Genomic DNA, 20,374 nt, shown 5'->3' on the forward strand with positions numbered 1-20,374 from the left:
TTTTGTCCAACAAGAAACTCTAAAAAAAAAACAAAAATAGTTACCCGAGTTAGTATCCAAAAGTGAAAAAAATATGTAATAAAACAACTCCCACTCAAAAACAAAATAAATAAAAAAGTAAAGTTAAATTAAAGGTTTTTCAAAAAAAAAAAAAAAAACAGATTTTCCCAATATTGATACATTCCAATACACACTTTTTCGAAATATATAAAAAAAAAAAAAACAATAAAAAAAAAAAAATAGGAAAAACCGACAAGAGTCTGTGCGTGAACTCTCTTTCTCTCTCCATATAAATTACCAATCTATATGAATAGACATTCTCTTTCTGTGTTTGTGTGAAAATTTTCAATTGTATTCGAAAATTTTCCCTTCTTGATTTTGAGGAGGGCAAAAATATAGAAAGAAAATATAGATCACCAGGCAAAAAGGTGTGCTCTCTCTTCTGTGGCCAGCACCAACCATCAGAAGAAAAACGATTTTTCTCTACCAGATGAAAAACTACTAGTCGAACATTTTCCACAAAATCAAAAACACACACAGTTTTTGCTTAAAAATTAAAAAAAAAATATATAAAATACACAAAAAAAAGTTAACTAAATTTTAGTTGTTTTTTATTTTTAATTAAATTAAATTTTATGGAAAATATATTTTAAAAGAAAAATCGTTTTTCATTTTGGTCAGAAAGAAAAAAAAAATATTAAATTCACATGAAACGACGGAAAAGTTAGTGTTCTCGACTAAAATTGTATATCTACTTTTATATTTTCCATCAAATACATATATATGTATCCGCGAAATCAATTTCTTTTTAACTTGTGAAATACCTTAAAAGTTTTTATAGAGAAAAGAAAAAAAAATGTGTAATGAAAATTATGGATTTACAGTTAAATAAAAAAATCTTTTTTTTCTCGTCATTTTAATGTCTAATTTGAATAATCTCTCGTGAAAAATATATATATAAATATATATATATATCTATTCATTACCAAAAAAAAAGTTACTGTGCCGAAAAGAAAAAAATCATCCACAAGATACAATGTGTATCTATATATCTGTAGAAATTTTTTTTGCATATATTTTTAATGAGTTTCTAAGTGTGCTCGTGAAAAATACAAGAAAAATTAAATAAAAGAAAAAAAAAAACAAAAAATTACTATCAAAATCCAAATCAATAAAATGTTTCAATAATAAAAATTAATTAATTTTATCAACATATTTTAAAGTAAAATTAAAATAAATAATAATAAAAAAAAAAAAACAAAATCAAAAAGGATTTCAAAGGATACAAACAATTTAAACACAAAAAAAATAAAAATCTCAAAATTTTTTTTAAATTTACTCATCGTAAAAAATAGGAATAATTTTTTGTAACATTGTCAGTGTCACACAGCCATACAGTCCTTCTCTCTCTCTCTCTTTGGAAAATTTCCCAAAATTTTTGAAAGCTCATCCTGCCTTGTCTCCGGAAAAATAAAGGACTATTTTTGAAGTAGAGCGTTTTGTGAAACTTCTTAAGTTGAGTTGGGAAATTTAGAGAGTAAAAGAGAGAGATCGAGAGAATGAAAATATTGGAATTAAGATAGAAAAGTTGCTATAAAGAGAACACACTCTCTCTCTCTGGAAAATCACTTCGTCGTCGTCGAGAAATTCTCGGGACTTAAAAACAGGAGCAAGACAGACGAGAAATTTCCTTCTGTGTCGGTCAAATTTTTTTTTGGGGGGGGTGCGGTGTGTGTGTGTGCGGGTTAATTTTTCCTTTTTCGATTTTATATACACACACATTTGGCATTAAAAATGAAAATATATTAAAATAAAATTATTTTTTAGCTTAAAATTTTTTAAGTTAAATGATTTTTTTTTAATTTAATTTTTATTTAATTTTAATAATTTCTATAGCAGTGTTTTTAAATTAAAAAAAAAAAAAATGAAAAATCTCGTGGAAACTAAACAAAAAGGAAAATAAATAAAATTAAAAAAAAAAACAGCACAAAAGTGATAAAAAAAAATTAAATATTTTCTATTTTAAACAAAATATAAGCCTTTTTAAACCAAACCAAAAACCAATAACAACAAAACGAAATTAAAATACAAAAAAAAAAAGAAAATCCCCAACAACAAAAAAACTATCCCAAATGAGTTGTTCTCCTTAAATTACGCTTAACTCCAGCAAAAAAAAAATAAGAAATAAAAAATAGTGTTGCTCTCTCTCAGCCCCAAATGATAAAATGATGAAAAATGGATGAAGATGTCGTATCACCATCATCATCATCTTCATCGTTTACTACATCATCATCAACATCATTGTCGAGGAGCTGCTGCTGCTGTTGTTGTCGTGGTCATCAGCACCTGATCAGCCCATTCCGAGGAGCGTGAAGTTTCGTCGTCGTCGTTTAAGTACAACTTGTGTTTCTTCCGCCGGAAACAAAATCTCTCGGGTGGCAGAAGCTGAATCAGAATCAGGCCCTGGCCGAGATTCCATCAGATTTCAGTCCAGTCCGACATCGCAGTCAAAAGGGGGGCAAATATAGTATAGTATAGTATAGTGTACTGTGGCTGCTTAAAGCATCATCATCATAATCGGGCAACATTCAAAGCAGGCAGCAAAGTGTGGAATCGTGGAATCCATACACGAAATTAGCTTAAGCACAAAATGGCGGATGGTGGACACTCATTTGGGAAGAAGACATTTCATAAGCCAACTTATTGCCACCATTGTTCGGATTTGCTGTGGGGTTTAATCGGACAAGGATATATATGCGAAGGTAAAGACTCTATTTTTGTGTATCCTTTTTATCTTTTTATTTTCATGATTTTTTCATTGATTTATTAGGTATTAATGATATTCTAATTATTGTTTTCCATTTTGGATAAAGAAATTTTGAAGGTATAAGATGGATAAGAAAAGTTAGGGGTTGGAGAGGGTGGAGGTTGGGGTGGTTTGGTAGATTGGTTTTGGTTTACTTCTCTCTCTCTCTTTCTCGGTCTTTATACACATCAAATAGAGTTGTCTTTTTGGAAGTTTTTCTCTCTTCTTTATTTTTCTTTTTTTTTTGTTGTTGTTTTGTGTTACTTTTTTATACTTACTCACCTACAATACACACCACCCCCGGAAATTTTCATTGCTATGCTGATGGTATTTTTCTGTGAGAAAATATAATATTGGTATACCAAACTTTTTACTAGACATAGACACACTCACACACAGTCACACACAAAATTTCCACACGCAAACAAACATACTTTCATACGCTATTATAACAAAAACAACACAAAAAAAATATACAAAATATAATAAAAGAAAAAAAAAAAACAAAAAAAAAAATTGGTAACCTCTTCTGAGTTTTAGCAAGAACTCTAACGAATGAACGAACGAGACAAGTGTACACACTCCTCACAAATTTACACGAGAAAATGATCGATAATCAGGAAAAGTTAATTCTTATCTGGAAAATTTGTACACATGTACAGAAAAATATAACCCTCGTCGTCGTCGTTGTGTCGTCGTCGTTGTGTCGTCGTCGTTCTGGAGCGGAGCGCGCATATACACACAAATCTATATCTCTATAAAGTGGATTTTCCAAAAAAAAAAATACATATTTACAGAGGTTATTGCAAAAAACAAAAATTGCTAACCATATTATATCGCAGATATTTTTTTTTGTTAGACAATTTTGAATTAGATTTGATGTATTTTTCTTTAAAACAAAATTGACAGAAACAGTTTAGGATGATATTTTTCAAAAAAACCTACCTCACACCTTTACTTCTTGAATAATTAAAATTGCAAGACAAAACTGAATAACAGTTTTTTGTGCTTTTTAACTGGAACTGTTTTCATATTGATAATATGAGGTCCTTATTTGGGCCAAAATACTTTTTGATGCTTAATTTGGGCAGTGAATTTGGAAAAAAAAAAAAATATGGGAATTTTTATCAATATATTTTCATATATTTTAGTTGACATAGAATGGTTATAATTTAATCTATTATAAAATAACATTTGCACCGATGTTTTAAATGATATTTCTATATTTATGAGAGTTTAAACACAAAGTGATCAAACCCAAACAACTGCGTTACTTTACTGCAAATTTCAGTTTTATTTGTAAAATAATAATAATTAAGCTCTTTGATATTTATATTTGAAACTATAGGAACAACGGAAGGTTGTTCTGTAAGGTTAAATTACAGAAAAATTAATTTCAATTAAATATTCTTAATAAATAGTTTATTTCATTTAAACAGCTTTAAAACTTTGAACACCACTGCGTTACCAAGATAAACCACAATGTTACCGTGATTTGCAAACAATTCAATCCAAATTTGGGTTTCAAACTTGTAAATGTAAATAATTTTAATTTTATAACTTCAATATAGTTTTTCTACTAATTTGTACTTTTTCTTCAGGAAAAATGAAATTCAATAGAAGGGACAACTTTTTAGGCACTAAATAGTATTTTGGCCCATTTTTTTGTTTTGTTTTCTGCTTGTCGAAAAATAGGATATTGGTAGTTACTACATAGATACTACTGAAGAACTGAAGTTTTTCATAATTTTAAATCATAAATCTCAGCTTGTAACTAATTCAGTGTTTTATGAAGCTTTTCTGTAACAATACTCAAAGAATAAGATACAACAATAGATTGATTGCAGCATCGGTTAATATTACACTTAAAACGTTAAAACTTTAGAAAACATTTCGACTTCGTTTTTGTTCGTTCTTCCGAAATTCGGCCTTATTGCATTTAACAAAATAATAACTTTTATTCAACCTTATTTCAGCATGAATATAAGTTATATAAATCAAATTCGGCGTAATTTCACTTCTTTGATTTTATTTATTATTTCAAATGAAATTCTAATTCGAAATAATTCTCGTTCAAATGTGATATAATAAAATTAGTTTTTAGGATACTTTTGGAAGCAAAAGTATATAATAAAGCGAAAACCTAAAATGTTGCTTTATCTTACTTGGCATTATGGCAAGGCAGCTGTTTACACCCTTAAACCGCATATAAATTATTTTTATACTCATTTGTCTTTGTTTTCTCTATTTCTCAATTGGAATCCGGTGTTACTTCAATTTCTCAATTGGAATCCGGTGTTACTTCAATTTGACATTTTTTGGATTCGGCTATATTTCGTTTTCGTAAAATATATGTTAGGTTACTTTACTCGTAAAATGCTATGAAGAAGCCTAAATTCGCAAAATTCAAATCTTTAATAGCCAAAGTTTGATAAATATTAAATCAAAACTTTGACAAAAATGTATTGAAAATGTTCCAAAATATTGTTTCAATAAACTATAAATAAAATAATTTTGTTTCGGATTCGTTTAAATGACACTCCTCTTCTACTATCTGCTTCTGTTATTTCACGGTTCTTCCGAAATTAATTAAAAGCAGTTTAAACAGTGTATTGTTGGATTTTTTAATTTTATATTTAAACATGTTATAGAGAGATGAAACCTTACAAAATTTCCACAAATTGGCTACATTTGTTTTGTAAATTCTATCAATTTTTCTAATATTTATACTAAAATTGGTTATGAAAAATAAAACTTAAAAATAAAATTTAAGGAGAAGAATTTTTAAGATTTAAAGAGAAGAGCTTAGCATATTAAGCAAAATATTAAGCTAAAAAAAGCATGTGTGTTAATTGTTTCAATATTTCAGTTATACAAAAACTCCGCTGAATTGCTATTTTTTTTAATAAAATGTTTATTTTTTAAAGTACCTTATGTAAAATGTGACTTAGCCCACTTTTAAATATTAAACATTATAAGAACATGTTAAACTTCGTTAGCTTAAAGAAAATGATTTTCACATGTTGAATTTTCAAAACACGAAAAGGCGGTAACGATAATTCCAATTTTAACTCAATACTATACCATACCAAAAATTGAAGTTCAGTGCGGTTTATTGTTGTTCTTTTCTAGCCGAAAAATGCACCCGAAAACTCATAATTTGAGTGCATAACCATGTTTAATATCATAATTCTTTAAAAGTATATATGCAATGTTGCTACACTTTCAAATAATTTGTAGATGCCCCGCCACGGCCTGCAATAATTGTACCTACATCTCTTATATACAATTTAAAAACCTTTTCAAAAAAAATAACAACCATTTTATGTTATCACTCACATCCTTAGGGTCTTAAATAATGAAGACAAGTCAAAATCATAATTTTATTAAAAATCTTTCTTTCAATTTTTCTTTTAAAAGATTTCTTAAAATTCTCCTTAATCAAAATTAAACCAAAAGTCAAAAATTTTCTTAAGATAATGTAGGTATGTGCTTTTGTTTTTTTTTTTTAGGTTTCATTATTTTGCCAAGATATTTTAATCATTGCAATGAATGAAGCGACTGATACGCTGAATTAAGCTGAGCAACTTTACCGCTGAGCGACTTTAGTTTTTGCGACTTATATATATTCACTACCTCTCAACTTCAAAATCAAATATATTGCTTAAACATAATAGTGATCTTTTGCATTGTTAAAAGATTCCTATTAAAAATGGCTTAACTACAATGGCATAAAAATAAAAAGTTAAAAAGCACAAAAGTGAACATTTTCAAATTTGTGACTAGAAAACTTACAAAAATGATGCATAAAGCTAAGATTTTGGTTTAAAACAATGTATGCTCTTTTTTAACGCAGGCCACATAAAATTCTTTACCACAAAGACGGCAGGAATTTACCATTCATATCTGAACTTTTTTCTAGAGGGTGAAACAATTACTTAAATAGTTTTGAGGTTTAAACTAGGTAAATGATTTGATTATTTTTTATTATTTTTTTGGACAAAAAAATGGTATCATGTAAAATTTCAAATTAATGACATAATATGGAGGTATCACAGCTGAAACGGACCAAGTCAAAAAAAGAAAAAAATCCAAATTTAGTGCCCAAATCTGCGCAACGTTTGTTTGATCTAAAAGTGTTTCGATTCAAATTGTCATTTGTTCGAAAAAAAAAATATTTACCATAAGATTCAATGGAAACGTATTTACTTTAACTCGTTATATCTCCGAATTCACTTTTTGTGACTTGGTTTACTTCAGCTCTTAGCCCTCCATATAAAATGAGATGACTTTTGTGACTGCCACCAGTTTAAAAAAAAGTAGATGGTGTTGAAAAACTAAACTTGTAAATCAATTTCCGTACCTATCATTTAATATTCTTTAGTTTAGGTAGTTTCCTTTTTTAAACATCTACTCATGGTTGGTACAGGTACACTACACCCTAGGTCTTTTCAATGGAGCGGAATACGATGCATTGTTGCATACCAAAGAAAAAAGTAAACAAAAATGTAACAACTAGTTCAACGATATTTGAGAATAGAATTATGTACACTTTATAGTGTGGTGTAGAGTAAATATTTAATAGGAAGAAAAAACTAATCAGAATGTTAAGAAAATTCTACAAATTTTGAAGCTCTTCATAGTTTGTGCAGTGTTTTGTTTTTCTTTTCGATCAGAAGTTGAAAATGCATTCAAAATTTTTACCATTAAGTCATTATAAATAGAAAAAAAAAATTTGTATAATAACTCTGCTGTGGAGAAAATAAAGTTAGTTAAAAAAAGCAAGAAAGTGTAGTTTGTAAATCAAACAGCAAGATTTGCTAACTTTTTACACTTTGGTACTGATTTCCCTTTTATATTTTACGCATTCTATCTACATAGCTCCATTTCCAAGCTTCAATTTATAAAACTTGCTAAAATTGCTGTGCAATAAACTCATCAAATCAATACAACTCATAAATTTTGTTAAAAACAAACAATATCAGCCAGTGGCGTAGATAGGGGGGGGATCAGGGGGATATATCCCCCCCCATTGGGATCGATAATTGTGCAGTATAAACAGTCATGAATAAATAAGTTGAAGAAGCGCACTTTGAAAAAAACGCTATGGTTTTCGAGTTCTTGATTAGCTTAAAGGTTATAAATATGGTTTACCAACTTTCGTTGCCATTAAGTCGGTGTTTCAAAGAGTGAATTTAGACTTGGTCCAAGCAATGGATCTCGCTAAAGATTTAAGGGATCAACTAAAAATTAAACGGGCAGAAGACGACTCATTTTCGAAAGTTTCTTGTATATGGGAAAAATTAGCTGAAATCCTTGACATAGGCGTTAAACATAAGAGAATAGTGAAGCGACAAAAGAATCGTTCGAACCCTTCGGTTCAAAGTACAGTTAAGAATATTTTCGTGTTACTGTTTTCAATCTTTTTCTCGATTTCTATGTAATGGGCCTTGGAGAAAAATGTACAAAGCATGAAAACACACTAGAAGGGTTTCCGGTTCTTTCTAAGTATTCTTCGTCTGAAATAGACAAAGCAGCTAAAAAATTTAATGAAACTGTTGAGTTTTACCAAAAACTAGACTACATAAAATAGAACAAAAACTATAAGATTTCCTTATAGTTTTCATCCAAGAAGGAAATATTATTTAAACAATCGGGATTTCCTAATTGTTCTACCGACTTCCAAAAAGGAGGAGTTATTCAATTCGTCTGTACTTTTTTTTTTGTTGATATTAATAAGGTTTCTTCTAGTGAGGCGGCTTAGCAACAAAATCGTGCACTTTGTGATAAAAGCATGAAATTAACATCGTTGGTAGTACTCAATATAAGAGTTATTTTGAGATATTGGGCCACCTTGTATTCCATCCGGAAGGGTAGATACAAGACTTTTTCTGTGTTGCACTCTATTTGTTGCATATCATAGTATAGGCAATGAAACCTTTTTACATGATTTCGAGGTAATTTTTAACGCCCGATCGAATAAAGTCTCTGTGTGAAGAATTAAAAACTCAGAAAAGATATTTGATCAGAAGGAAAAATACTTCATCTATGAACTCATTGAAAGCAAAAGTTGTCCTGGTATTTATATTTTATTAAAGATATTAACTACACTGCTGGTTTCTACGTCAACTACCGAAAGAACTTTCTCCAATTTAAAGAGAATAAAAACACTACAAAGAAGCATTATCAAAACTTAAATAAAAATTTGCGAACTAGATCTATCCCCCCCCTTAGCAAAAAGTTATCTACGCCACTGATATCAGCAGTCACGCCTCCGATAAAAAAAAAAAACCATCAAAAACACTTTATATCACTGCACCTAGTGCAATATCCATAAAAACAAAATGTCTTCATAAAATACCTACATACACTGTCACATTTGCTGGTGACACACAATGCATCAGAGACAAACAACCTGCGTTTTCAATTTTTAAGTAGACCGACAAACAAAAATAAATACGCAGCACCGAGTTTTATTTTTGGAAAGAATTTCTTTTTGTAAAATATTTTCAGAAATGGAATTGTTAAATTAAAAAAAAAAAGAAAAAACTTTATATGTTCACAAAGGTGAATAAAAGTAAAACAAATTTTGAAAAAAAAAAACAGAAAACTCATTTGCAATTCTTCAATTCAAATTTAGGGAAACATTTTGTCTCAAATATATAACTATGTATATCGATTCTATTTTTAAATTTAGTTCTATGAACATTTTTAAAATTAAAATTAAAAGTGAAATTAATTGCATATTTCTAAATAGATTTACAAAATTACATTTTGCAAATTGTGTTACGGTGAATTTTAAATTTATTAAATTTATTTTTTATTTTCTCAAGTGGAATAAAAAAAATCACAGATTCTATATTTATGCCATTAGACGTGAAGAGTGCTTATTATCAGTGTTTCTTATAACATGTTCTTTTCCTCATTTTCTACAAAGACCCCAATTTTTGTTTCATGAATTTTGTGTAATGATCTTTCGGCACATGTATGAAAACTTTGGTGCCAAAATTTGATAACGTGTAGGGGGGTTCAATACAATATTTTTTTTTTAATAATAAAAGAAGAATCAAAATTTTAAAAAATTCTTTAAAAACAACGGCAACACTTACAGTTATTAATGATACTTCTTATTTATTTATTTTTATTTTATTTACGTGATTGCCTACAATCTGTAAGATATAAAATCTTATAAAATAGAAGTAAGCTAATTTTTCAGATTGATCAAGTTATTTGAAACAGTTGTTATCGAAATAAACGATTTTGAAGTGACGGTTTTTAAAAGAAAGCTATTTTAAGTTCTTAAAACTAAAAAAACAATCTTATAATGAGAGCAATTTCAATAAGAATCCATTTTTAGTTTTCTCTTTTTGGAACAATATCGGTTGTTAACTTGCACCGAATGTTTGTGATTTTTATGGAATTGAAAGACGGCAAATTCGACCTATGACGATAATGTCTGTTTGGCAGAGTGTCATCTACTATGAATTGTTGGAAACTTTTAAAACTGCCGGATTTATCGCTACACGCAGAAAAATAATGGACCTACCGAGAAGTGGGTTAAATAAAATGTGTTAAAAGTAACATAGTCTTGGTTAAAAACAACGTAGTTCTCGTAGCTAAAATGAACTTAGTCGCCTCGGTTAATGTAAATTGTTTAAAATTACCATTTTAGAAGAGAAGGTTATTTTAGCCGATAAACTTGTTTCTATTGATAAAGAAACTTGGTTAAAATTTGAGATTTAATTAAAATTTAACCGAGTAAGTGGGAAAGATTAAACAATTTTTCATAACTGAGTCGATTCGTGTAATATTAACCAGGGTTAGTTTGCAGGTGCTATATTAACAATCTTTTTTGTTAATTTTACACGAGTTTTACGTTGTTTTTAACCGACCATTTTTCTCCGTGTACCACTAACAATCAATTTCATCGTGCACATCTTCTTTATCAGTGAAGACAATGATTTTCGTGTATGACAACGAACCGTGCTTTTCAAACGTCAACAATGGTCCAAAACTAGTTTTTGAGTAAAAGTTCGACAACTACAAAGAAAAGTGTAGTTTTTGTTTAAAAGCTATTGCGTTGTTGTCACTCTTGTCGCAATCGTGAAGCAACGTAGAACTTTTGGTAATAGATTTCCATTTTTGTATGCTGCCAGTTTTCAATAATAAACAAATTATTTAACGACGATTAATAGTAAACAAAATACGACTGCTACAAATTAAAACTCAAAGTTGTAGCCGTATTTGTTATTATTATTAAAAAATCTATACGGTAATTTTATATATTATGTTCAAAAATATAAAGCAAGTACGTAGGTGTGAAATGAAATAAACTGTCTTGGAATAACAGATTTTGAGTTTGAATTTACTTTATTTTTACAATGACTCACTCAAAAAATTGAAGGATCGGTTTAAGTCATATCGGAACAAGAAATATTTTTTTGACAGCAACGTTTTAGATTTAGCAAAATCAGCTTTTTGATTGCAATACATTTAGAGTTATACTTTTTCATAGGTTTTTATAACGTGTCTTCATACTGAGTGCTTATCGATGAATTTATATACCTAATTATTTTATTTTGATTACAAAAAAAAAAAACATTCAAAATTATATAAAAAAAAAAATGTTACGCATACACCACAGTGTGCGAATTTTTAATTTCTTCCAGTCTTATTTTTCCCTTAACTGTACGAATACTTTAAACTTTAAAGTAGCCTAATTATTATACTATATTAAAATTTTTCCAAACACAAGTGCTCTGTATTAGGAAAGTGGACTAAGTCACTTTTTGCATTGTTTCAAATAAAAACTAACCAGACAATTCCATTACAATGATTCAATTGCATTTCTTTCTTGAAACAATTAAAGAAGTAATAATGAAGTTTAATTACTACAATTCCGTCTTCAAATATATTTTAACCGTTAAATTATTATGGGGGCTTTAAATATTTTTTATCTATTGAATCTGAAGAACGGGGGTCAATTTTTTTTTCTATTACAAGGTTTTTGAAACTTTGGTTACAAAATAAAATATTTTCTTCTTTGGATACCTATAAGCAAATTTTAAAATTTAATTCACTTTATTTAAATTTATTTGTGTTTTATATTCTTTTGGATTGCGATCTATCTTCCTTTCTGTGGAATCTTGTTTAAAACGAGCTGCTTAAAAATGGTTATAAATTAACAGCCTAAAAGGACGACGCGACGTTTCCAATAGTCTTATAGGAAAGCACCTGAACAGTTTAAAGAATCTCCTAACCTTCATAAAACTTCCAAAATTTTCAATAAATGGTAGATCAGGTTTAGGTGGTGAATCCTCAAAAAACAGAGTTGGTTATATCTCAAAGAAATTTCAATACCTGACATTAGGTTTTTCAGAAATCTAATATTTCTAGCTTATACTAATCAAACCTATTATTATACATGTATTAAGTGTTTATTACTTTTTACTGACTTCAAAAAAACGAGGAGGTATTGAATTCGTCTGTATTTTTTTTTGTTTTTTTTTTTTTTTTTTTATGTTTGTTACCTCATAACTGTGGACTGAGTGAACCAATTTAGATAATTCTTTTTGTATTGGAAAGTACCTGCAGTGTGGTGCTATAAGTTTAGTTATGGCTATAGAAACTATGAAAAAAAAACCCATAAAACCCAGTTTTGATCCATGGAAATCGGTTTTTTTTTTTTTTTTTTTGATAAAAATGATTATTAATAAGTTAGTTAGTTTAAATAGTTTAAATGACTTCTTTATTTCTTAGAATAATAACAATTTGTAATATTAATTTCTTAAGCCTAATTGATATGACCAATATGGCCGTCTACCAGACTGACATTTTGAAATATTATTACATTTATTAAAATACAGAAAGTGTTAAATATTTTTTGTTTATTATTTTATAGAACTAAAAATCTTCTTCAAGGATAGCTTTTCTATAACGTAGTGCAGTAACAATATAGTTGTAGAGTCCATCCCATCCTTGGTCGCCGTTGAGTATGCTGAGCATTTCTCCTTCTTCTATGCTGCGTTTGCTAAAGTATCTCAACCGAAATTCAATCAGCACTGGGCATATCGCAATAAAATGTAATGTATCTTCACGAGCTTTCATGTTACATAGACTACACAGCAAAGGCAGATCTGGTCGGTGTGGTACAAAATTTAGATTGAGCAATTCGCCTCTCGCTTTAAAAATTATATTTATTTTGTTTAATGAGTTCCTATTTAGAAGATACGAGTTCTGTTGAAGGTTGTAACTCAGACGACTATAGTAGCATCTAAACAGAGAAGAGCTGGCTTCCGATGCATACCTCTCGAACAGTACGCTTCCGAACTGCTCCAGGATCTCATTAAACTTTATCCTTAGCCTTGACGGTTGCTCTCCTGAAGTTATGTTCAAGTTAGTTCCACATGTTGTTGCAAGATTAGTCCATTCTTCAAACATTGTTCCTTTTTCTTTGGTGGCCGCTTTTAAAACTTTCTTTGGTATCCGACTATCTTCCATTTCAATTACCTTTACAATATAGTTGAAGTGTATGGCTAGGGTGTCCATTACCAAAGGTGGTATACCTGATTCTAGGTAAATCATGTAGTTTGGCGTATTTTTTGGTAATCGAAAGATTCTTTTTACAAAATACCTTAGGAATTTTTCCACAGATTCAAAGGCGGAATGCCCCCAAACTTGCGCCCCGTAAAATAGGACTGACAGTGCTGTGGAGCGGAACAACTTTTGTTTAGAACTGTGTGCAACGTACCTGTTCCTGATGCATCTTTCCCATAACGATGAGATTGCTCGTTTGGCCTCCGCCAATTTTCCCTCCAGATGTTTTTTCATGTTTAGGTTTGCGGTTAGCAAAACTCCAAGGTATTTGTACTCGCGCACAATATCAATTGTCTGGCCATTATACTTCCATTTTTCATTTCTTGAATATCTGCCACCTCCTCCTCTGAAAATCATCATCTTCGATTTTTGCAGGTTAACTTCAAACTTCCATCGATTGCAATATACCCCCAGCCTATTTATCATGAGCTGCATGCCATCTATTGTTTCGGAGAACAGCACGATGTCATCTGCATACATAAGGGCTGGGATAGTCAATCCTTCCACAACGATTCCACCTCTCACTTCATCAGTAATATCATTTATGAAAATTATAAATAGCAGGGCACTAAGTATACATCCTTGCTTAAGACCAGTTACTGTTGCAAACTCCTCGGATATTGACTCGCCGTCCCAAACGTAGGCTAAGTTGTTGGCGTACATCGCTCTTAGGACGCTTACAACTTTGCTCGACACTCCTGTCACACAGAGCTTGTAAAAAAGGGCTTCACGATCGACTGAGTCAAATGCTGCACGAAAGTCTATAAAGAACGCGTATAACTTCTTCTGTCTCCTTTTATAAAGATCAGCAATGTTCAATAGTGAAAAAATGTGGTCTATCGTCGAATAACTTTTCCTGAAACCAGCCTGGAATTCTGATAGAATTTTTTTGTTCTCCACCCACTTTGACAGTCTGTTGTGAATGAGTCCAGCAAAAAGTTTAACGCAGGTGTTAAGAAAAGAAATCCCTCTGTAGTTTGCTGGGTCCTCATAGCTACCTTTTTTGTGGAGCGGGAAGATAATTGATTTTTGGAAAGCTTCAGGGACTGACGCACTTTCAAAGATTCGGTTGAATTCCGCTGTTAAAAGACAGACAAATTTTTCCGTGGCGTGTTTGAAGAATTCGAAGGGGATACGGTCATCCCCTGGGGCTTTGTTTAATTTTGAATTTGCAATAGCATCTTTTACCTCTTGGATCGAAAAAGGGGCATCTAAGTAATCATCGAGGATTGAGGGGGCTGCATATTGTACCAATGGACCACTTGTTGTGTTATTGAGAAGACTGATGAAGTAGTCTCTAAGATTAGATGCATGTAAACCCCGAGCGATGAAGTTTGTTTTTCTATTAAGGTGCTTAGCAGCTTTCCAAAACTCCGAAGATGAGCGGGTGTTATTTATAATGGCTATATTTAAGTTTTCAAAGGAAACTTTCTTGGAATAGCATAAACGTTTGAAGTTCCTATTCGCATCTGAATACAATTTTCTAAAAACCTGTAGGTTCTGGCTTCTTAAAAGGTTGAGGTATTTAAACGATAATTTTCTTGCTTTTATGTATTCTGTATCAAACCATTTTTGTTTAAATAATGTTATATTTTTGTGAGGATTGTTTTGCGGGTTTGCTTTTTTAATAATTTCTAAAAGGGTGTTTATATCAGCACCGATGTCCCGATTTCCAAGCGTCTCCAGTTCCTTGTTTAAATTTTCTTGATAAACGTTTCGATTCTTATCATTCCATATCAATTTTGGGACAAGGTTAAGCTGCTTTATGCTGACTGGAGATTGTAATGATGTACACGAAAGTGTAATTTCTAGCGGCATGCCGCGGCATGTGGTCTGAAAATGTTTTGACTCCTACTTCAAAATTACTAATGACGTCATTCCATTTTCCAGATATGAAGCAATAGTCAATGACAGAACAACTTGTTCCTCTAATGAAGGTATATTCCCCTTTAGCATCCCCTATACAGCTTCCATTCAGAACATGACAGTTTAGATCATCTGAAAGCTCCAAGATTTTCGAACCCTTGTTATCGCACAAAGCGTCTTTCGAGTTACGGTTCAGATTGAATACCGGGAAATGTGTACTGCTGTAGTTATTTTGAGAGAGGCCAATTCTGGCTTTGAAATCTCCAATAATCATTACGTTCGTCGAGTCGATGTCTTGCAGGTTGTCACACTGATTATTAATAATAAGATCATATCGTCGCTGTAGTTCTTATACCTAGTAACCCAGAAAAAGCCGATTTTGGGCTAATGATGCAATTGTATTGCTGAAAAAAAAAATCCGGATGTAATAAAAAAGACCTTGTTTGCCTAAAATCGATATTTTCAAAGCTTCGTTTAGTCAAAACCAGATCATTCGTATTGCTCCTCATACATTTCACACTTAGTTTTTTGCCTCTCCTGTAAAATCGACTTTTCTGGGTTACGAGGTATTAGATTAGAACTATAGCGACGATATAACATTTAAAAAACAAACAAAAAAAATTTTATTTAAAAATCTATAACAGTATTTTTTTTAAACAGAAACTAAAAAACAAGAGTTCTATTTTTGAATCAGAAATAAATTACTGAATGAATTTTATATTGTACAGAAATTAAACACTAAGATCCAGATTCAGGGCATATAAAAGAGTGAAAACTCAACAAAGAACGCATCGTCCATCATCACGAGAAAACACACTCAAATAGGTAGTACGTCGTAGATGCCAGATTGAAAGTAAGTGAAAGGCTATATTATGTCGACTACTGGGGGGGGGGGGGGGGGGGCGACAAGAGGGTGGTGGTGCAAAAATACGACGGATGGAAATGAAAGCATCAACAAGAGTAAGCAAAGCCAAAAATATTAAATGAAGGGCTAATTGTGCGTCATTAATGACCGCGACCATATTAAGTTATTGACGAGGTTGATTATTTCGGTTGAGCACGGCTGGTGCACGTTGATGGTGCGTCAGTGAAAATAAACATTTTTAAATGTTTTGTAAGAAAAAAATAAAAAAAAAAGAATCAATATTACAACTTGTGAAGTTGAGTCCTTGTGATCGTATACAAACAATTTTTGAGAAGATTGTTGAATTGGCAAGAAAAAAACGTGATCCAGAAAATGTATTTTAAATCAAGTTGGATTATATTCTGATTATGAATGTGTAACTATTGACAAAGGCTGGAGATTGTAGAATAAAATTTCACACCAAATTAAAATAGTATGCCAGATTGAAAAGAATAGCTTTGACGGGGAAGACCTCTGAATTTTGGAAATTAATCGTATTCAATAAAATTTGACGACAATATCGTCCTTTAGCTCTATGAGATGCACAATGCATTTAACCATGCCAATCGTGCCAGGATGCCGACGGGAATACCTATGATTTTCATAACTTGTAATAGTCATCTTTCACTTCCAATTTGAAATTTTCTTTAACTCGATAAGTAGGTATAGTGTTTCTGCAGTCGCTGTGTGCTCTATTACTTACTTGACTTACGGCCATATTATTCACTAGTTTAAAAATACAAAATAAATCAAAAATGAATCCAAATCCTTAATATTTACTACTTAAATCCAATTTTTTAAATCCAATCTCGTTAAATCCAAATAAATTTAAACAGCTATGTAAAATTCATTTTCCCTGTGTTTAGTTGTTTTGTCATGCATTTTGAAAAGGAAAAATAAATATAAATGCAAATTATACAAAATTTATTGAATAATCACATAATTTTTTTGAGTGAATAATACACTGAGAGGTAAATTTTCCATATTATTCAAGTTTTGTACCCTTTCAGAACCTTTCAGAATACAAAAACTTAAATAATATGGAAAAATTACCTAAAAAAAAGTCGGATTTCTTAAGAAACAAAATTTTATCTCGGTTATTTATGAAATATTCCCAACAATGTTATACCATTTTGAAAAGAGAATTGAACACACCAACTTTTAAGGCAACTTGCCGAAACATCGTAGTGCATTTTTTTTACACTATGGCTCATTGAATTAGAGTCATGTAAAATTTTTTAGTACTAAGTTGGGTAAAAAAGTGATATTCTCTTTAAAACTGATGCAGCTGAGTTAAAATTTTTGAATGCATTTGATAGCAGGGTTATTCAAGGTTCCGTAACAAAAGAAAAAAATGAGAAAAATTAAGATTTGTAGTCACGGCACATAAAAAACCGTCACAGGGTGACCATTTTTTCGACTTTTTTTCAAATGCCGATAACTCCCAAAATATATGTGCCCATGATTATGAAAGTGGACTAAGTCACTTTTTGCATTGTTTGAAGAAAAATTTACATAATAATTTTCTTATAACGATTTAATTATATTTCTTTTATGAAATCACTAGAGGAGCAATAAAGAAGTTTATTTACTGCAATTTACCTTTCAAATAAACTTTAACCCTTAAATAATAATTATTTTTAGGCTAGATTTGATGCCATTTTTAGGAGTGACTTGGTCCACTTTCATAATTAAGGGCACATATGGCTGCGATTTTTTTTATTATTTTTCTGATAACTGTCACCACCTACCCTATCTACCGTTTTCGTTTCGACGTTAACTTTTGGGACACCCTGTATAAAAATAAAAAATTTAAAACCTCATTGGCCAGAAGTTGATGGACACTTTCGAAAGCATTTTTCAGAAATGTATCCAAAACATATAAATATATATTTGTAAAATCTACATGTAAAATAGTTCAAAATTTAACTTATCGATTGATCGATTCCAGAGAAGAAATTTATCGATTTGCAAAGAAAAAAGTTTGTTTTTTATTAAACTTTCCTGGTTAACATGCTTTATATGCACAGAAAGATGAAATTATTTCTTTGCAAAGGAAACCCAGAATGCTGGTTAGTTTTATACCATTTTCTTATTTTCTTGGCTTTCTGTTTTTTTATTTCCTAGAAATTCCTTACTTTTTATGGTTTGAAAAGAAATATGTATTTTTAATAACTTGTTTCTAAGAGAGTTTTCAGAATCAAGGCAACATGAATCATCCATACTTCTTAAGAAACCACCAATACACTGATAAAATTGTTCTTTTACTATCTCTAAATACCTTCGTTTTTTTGGTTCACATTATTTCTTCAAGTCCTGATTTTAAAAGGAAAATTGTCTGAAAACGTAGAAAATAACTGCTATTGTACCAATATTTTTTTTTAATTATATAGAAAACACAACTTCTTTGAGTAAGTTTATTTGAGAAATCCTCTACCCAAATAAAAAAACTTAAAAAAAAATCATTCACTCAAAATAGTCTAAATCCACTTATGCAAAAGAATTTTTACTATTTTCAAATAACCGAAAATATGTAGTGTAGGTATAAGTATCTTTAAAATGAATCAAATGCAAACAATAATAACCCAACAAGACTTTCCATAATAAAAAAGAAGAACAAAAAAATATTTTGGAAATAGTATTTGAAGAAAAAGAAAAACCGAAAACCTAGAAAATTTCCAGGGAAATAAGATTTTATAACTAAACGACGACGTCATAGAAAACCTATTTTCCAAAGTGGTTTTACCATAAAATATAATTTTAACGAAAAATAAGAACTAAGAAGAAGTAGAAAACTAAGCTATTCCATCCATAAATTTGAGTTTACATACACGCATTCTTTAACTCTCTAGAAATCAAAAACTCTCTCTCTCTTTCTGTTGGCCTATATATTTGACTCTTTCTATAAAATGTGTATTTTATATTGGAACGCGCAGAAGCTTTTTTAAATGCTTCCAGTTATACAATAGGCAATGGAAGTTAATTTTTTTTTTTGTTGTATAAATGTATTGGTATTTTGCAAAATAATATCCTTTTTAGTTTATAGGTTATGTTTTCTTTCAATACAAAAATACTTTAACTCTATACTTGAGGGATATTTTGTACATATGATTGAAGGGAAAATTTCTATATCTCCGAAAAACTCGGCTTATTATTGGATTTTTCATTTGGTATAAATCTTGGAAGAGTAATAAATGTGTTTTTTGGTTCTTGGAAATTATTTTATTCTGTCAGGTTGACTTTTGTTGGAGATTTCTTCAGTAAAATTCCTCATGTACCTTGTATGTTGTATTCAAAAGAGAAATATTTTAATAGATAGATGTATGAATATTTTCAATAATATTCTTTAGAACTAGTAAGAGAAGTCTTGTTGATGAAGTTTCTTGTCTTTAACAAAAAAAATACCTGAAGGAATTAACTGTCAAAATGAAGTCTTAATACTTATTGGAAAGAGTTGCTTTTAATTTATGTTTTTGATACCAAATTAAAGAGAATAAAATGAGCTTATTCTTATTTGAACAAAACCTCAAAAGTTCAATGTTATTACTTAACTCCTTTTAACTACTATGAGCTCAATAGTCTTCAAAAACATGAAATGATAACTGGATCGTTGTAACATTTTAGCCATATCACAAAATAGTATCCAAATTCGTTGCTCTCAGAATAAGCAACTTTTTTTTAGCTGGGTAATGATATTCGAACCACTTGAAAAAGCATGTAATCAAACTTAACAAACCAGGATTTAGATCGACCCATTAAAGACGAACGTAAACGGGTGCGCGATGACATCAAAATCTTGCAAATCTTCGACGTACAAAGAGAAGTCTTGATTCCAAATATGAAGAATTGCGACGTGTATCTCGGATCACCTAAGCTAAAGCTCAACAACATTCCTAACGTATGTTTATGATAAAATCAGCATATATATTTTTTTTTTTTAAGAAGTAAATTTGGGACACAATACATTTCTTTTAGTTCCAAAAAAATTGAAAAACTAATTATTTACTTGATATAAATTACGTATACACCCCAGTGTTTTTTTTCTTTCTTTCAACATATCAATGGTTGTCATTGAAATTTATGGTATTTTTTTTTTTAATTTGTGAAGAAGTATTATAGGTATTTTGTATTGTGTGATCTTTGTCAAATTAAATAAGTGCAATCAAAACTATTCACGTTTAGCGCATTAAATTTTCAAAGAG

The 20,374-nt window shown here is 30.2% G+C and overlaps 1 protein-coding gene across 5 annotated transcripts in view; it reads left to right on the forward strand.

The window, feature by feature from the left end:
• The first annotated feature begins 323 nt into the window (after positions 1–323).
• LOC129914427 (diacylglycerol kinase theta) overlaps positions 324–20,374 on the forward strand; it is a 68,934-nt gene continuing 48,883 nt past the window's right edge. Inside the window, exons 1-2 of one of the 5 annotated variants that reach the window (XM_055993682.1) lie at positions 324–723; positions 1,897–2,762. In XM_055993682.1, the coding sequence (XP_055849657.1) occupies positions 2,651–2,762 (112 nt within the window). In that variant the 5' untranslated portion in view covers positions 324–723; positions 1,897–2,650. The remainder of the gene's footprint in view (positions 724–1,896; positions 2,763–20,374) is intronic. The other 4 variants (XM_055993685.1, XM_055993683.1, XM_055993684.1 and 1 more) reach the window with 4 other exon arrangements.

This window comes from Episyrphus balteatus, chromosome 3 (assembly GCF_945859705.1).
Source record: "Episyrphus balteatus chromosome 3, idEpiBalt1.1, whole genome shotgun sequence".
Classification (NCBI taxonomy): domain Eukaryota; kingdom Metazoa; phylum Arthropoda; class Insecta; order Diptera; family Syrphidae; genus Episyrphus; species Episyrphus balteatus.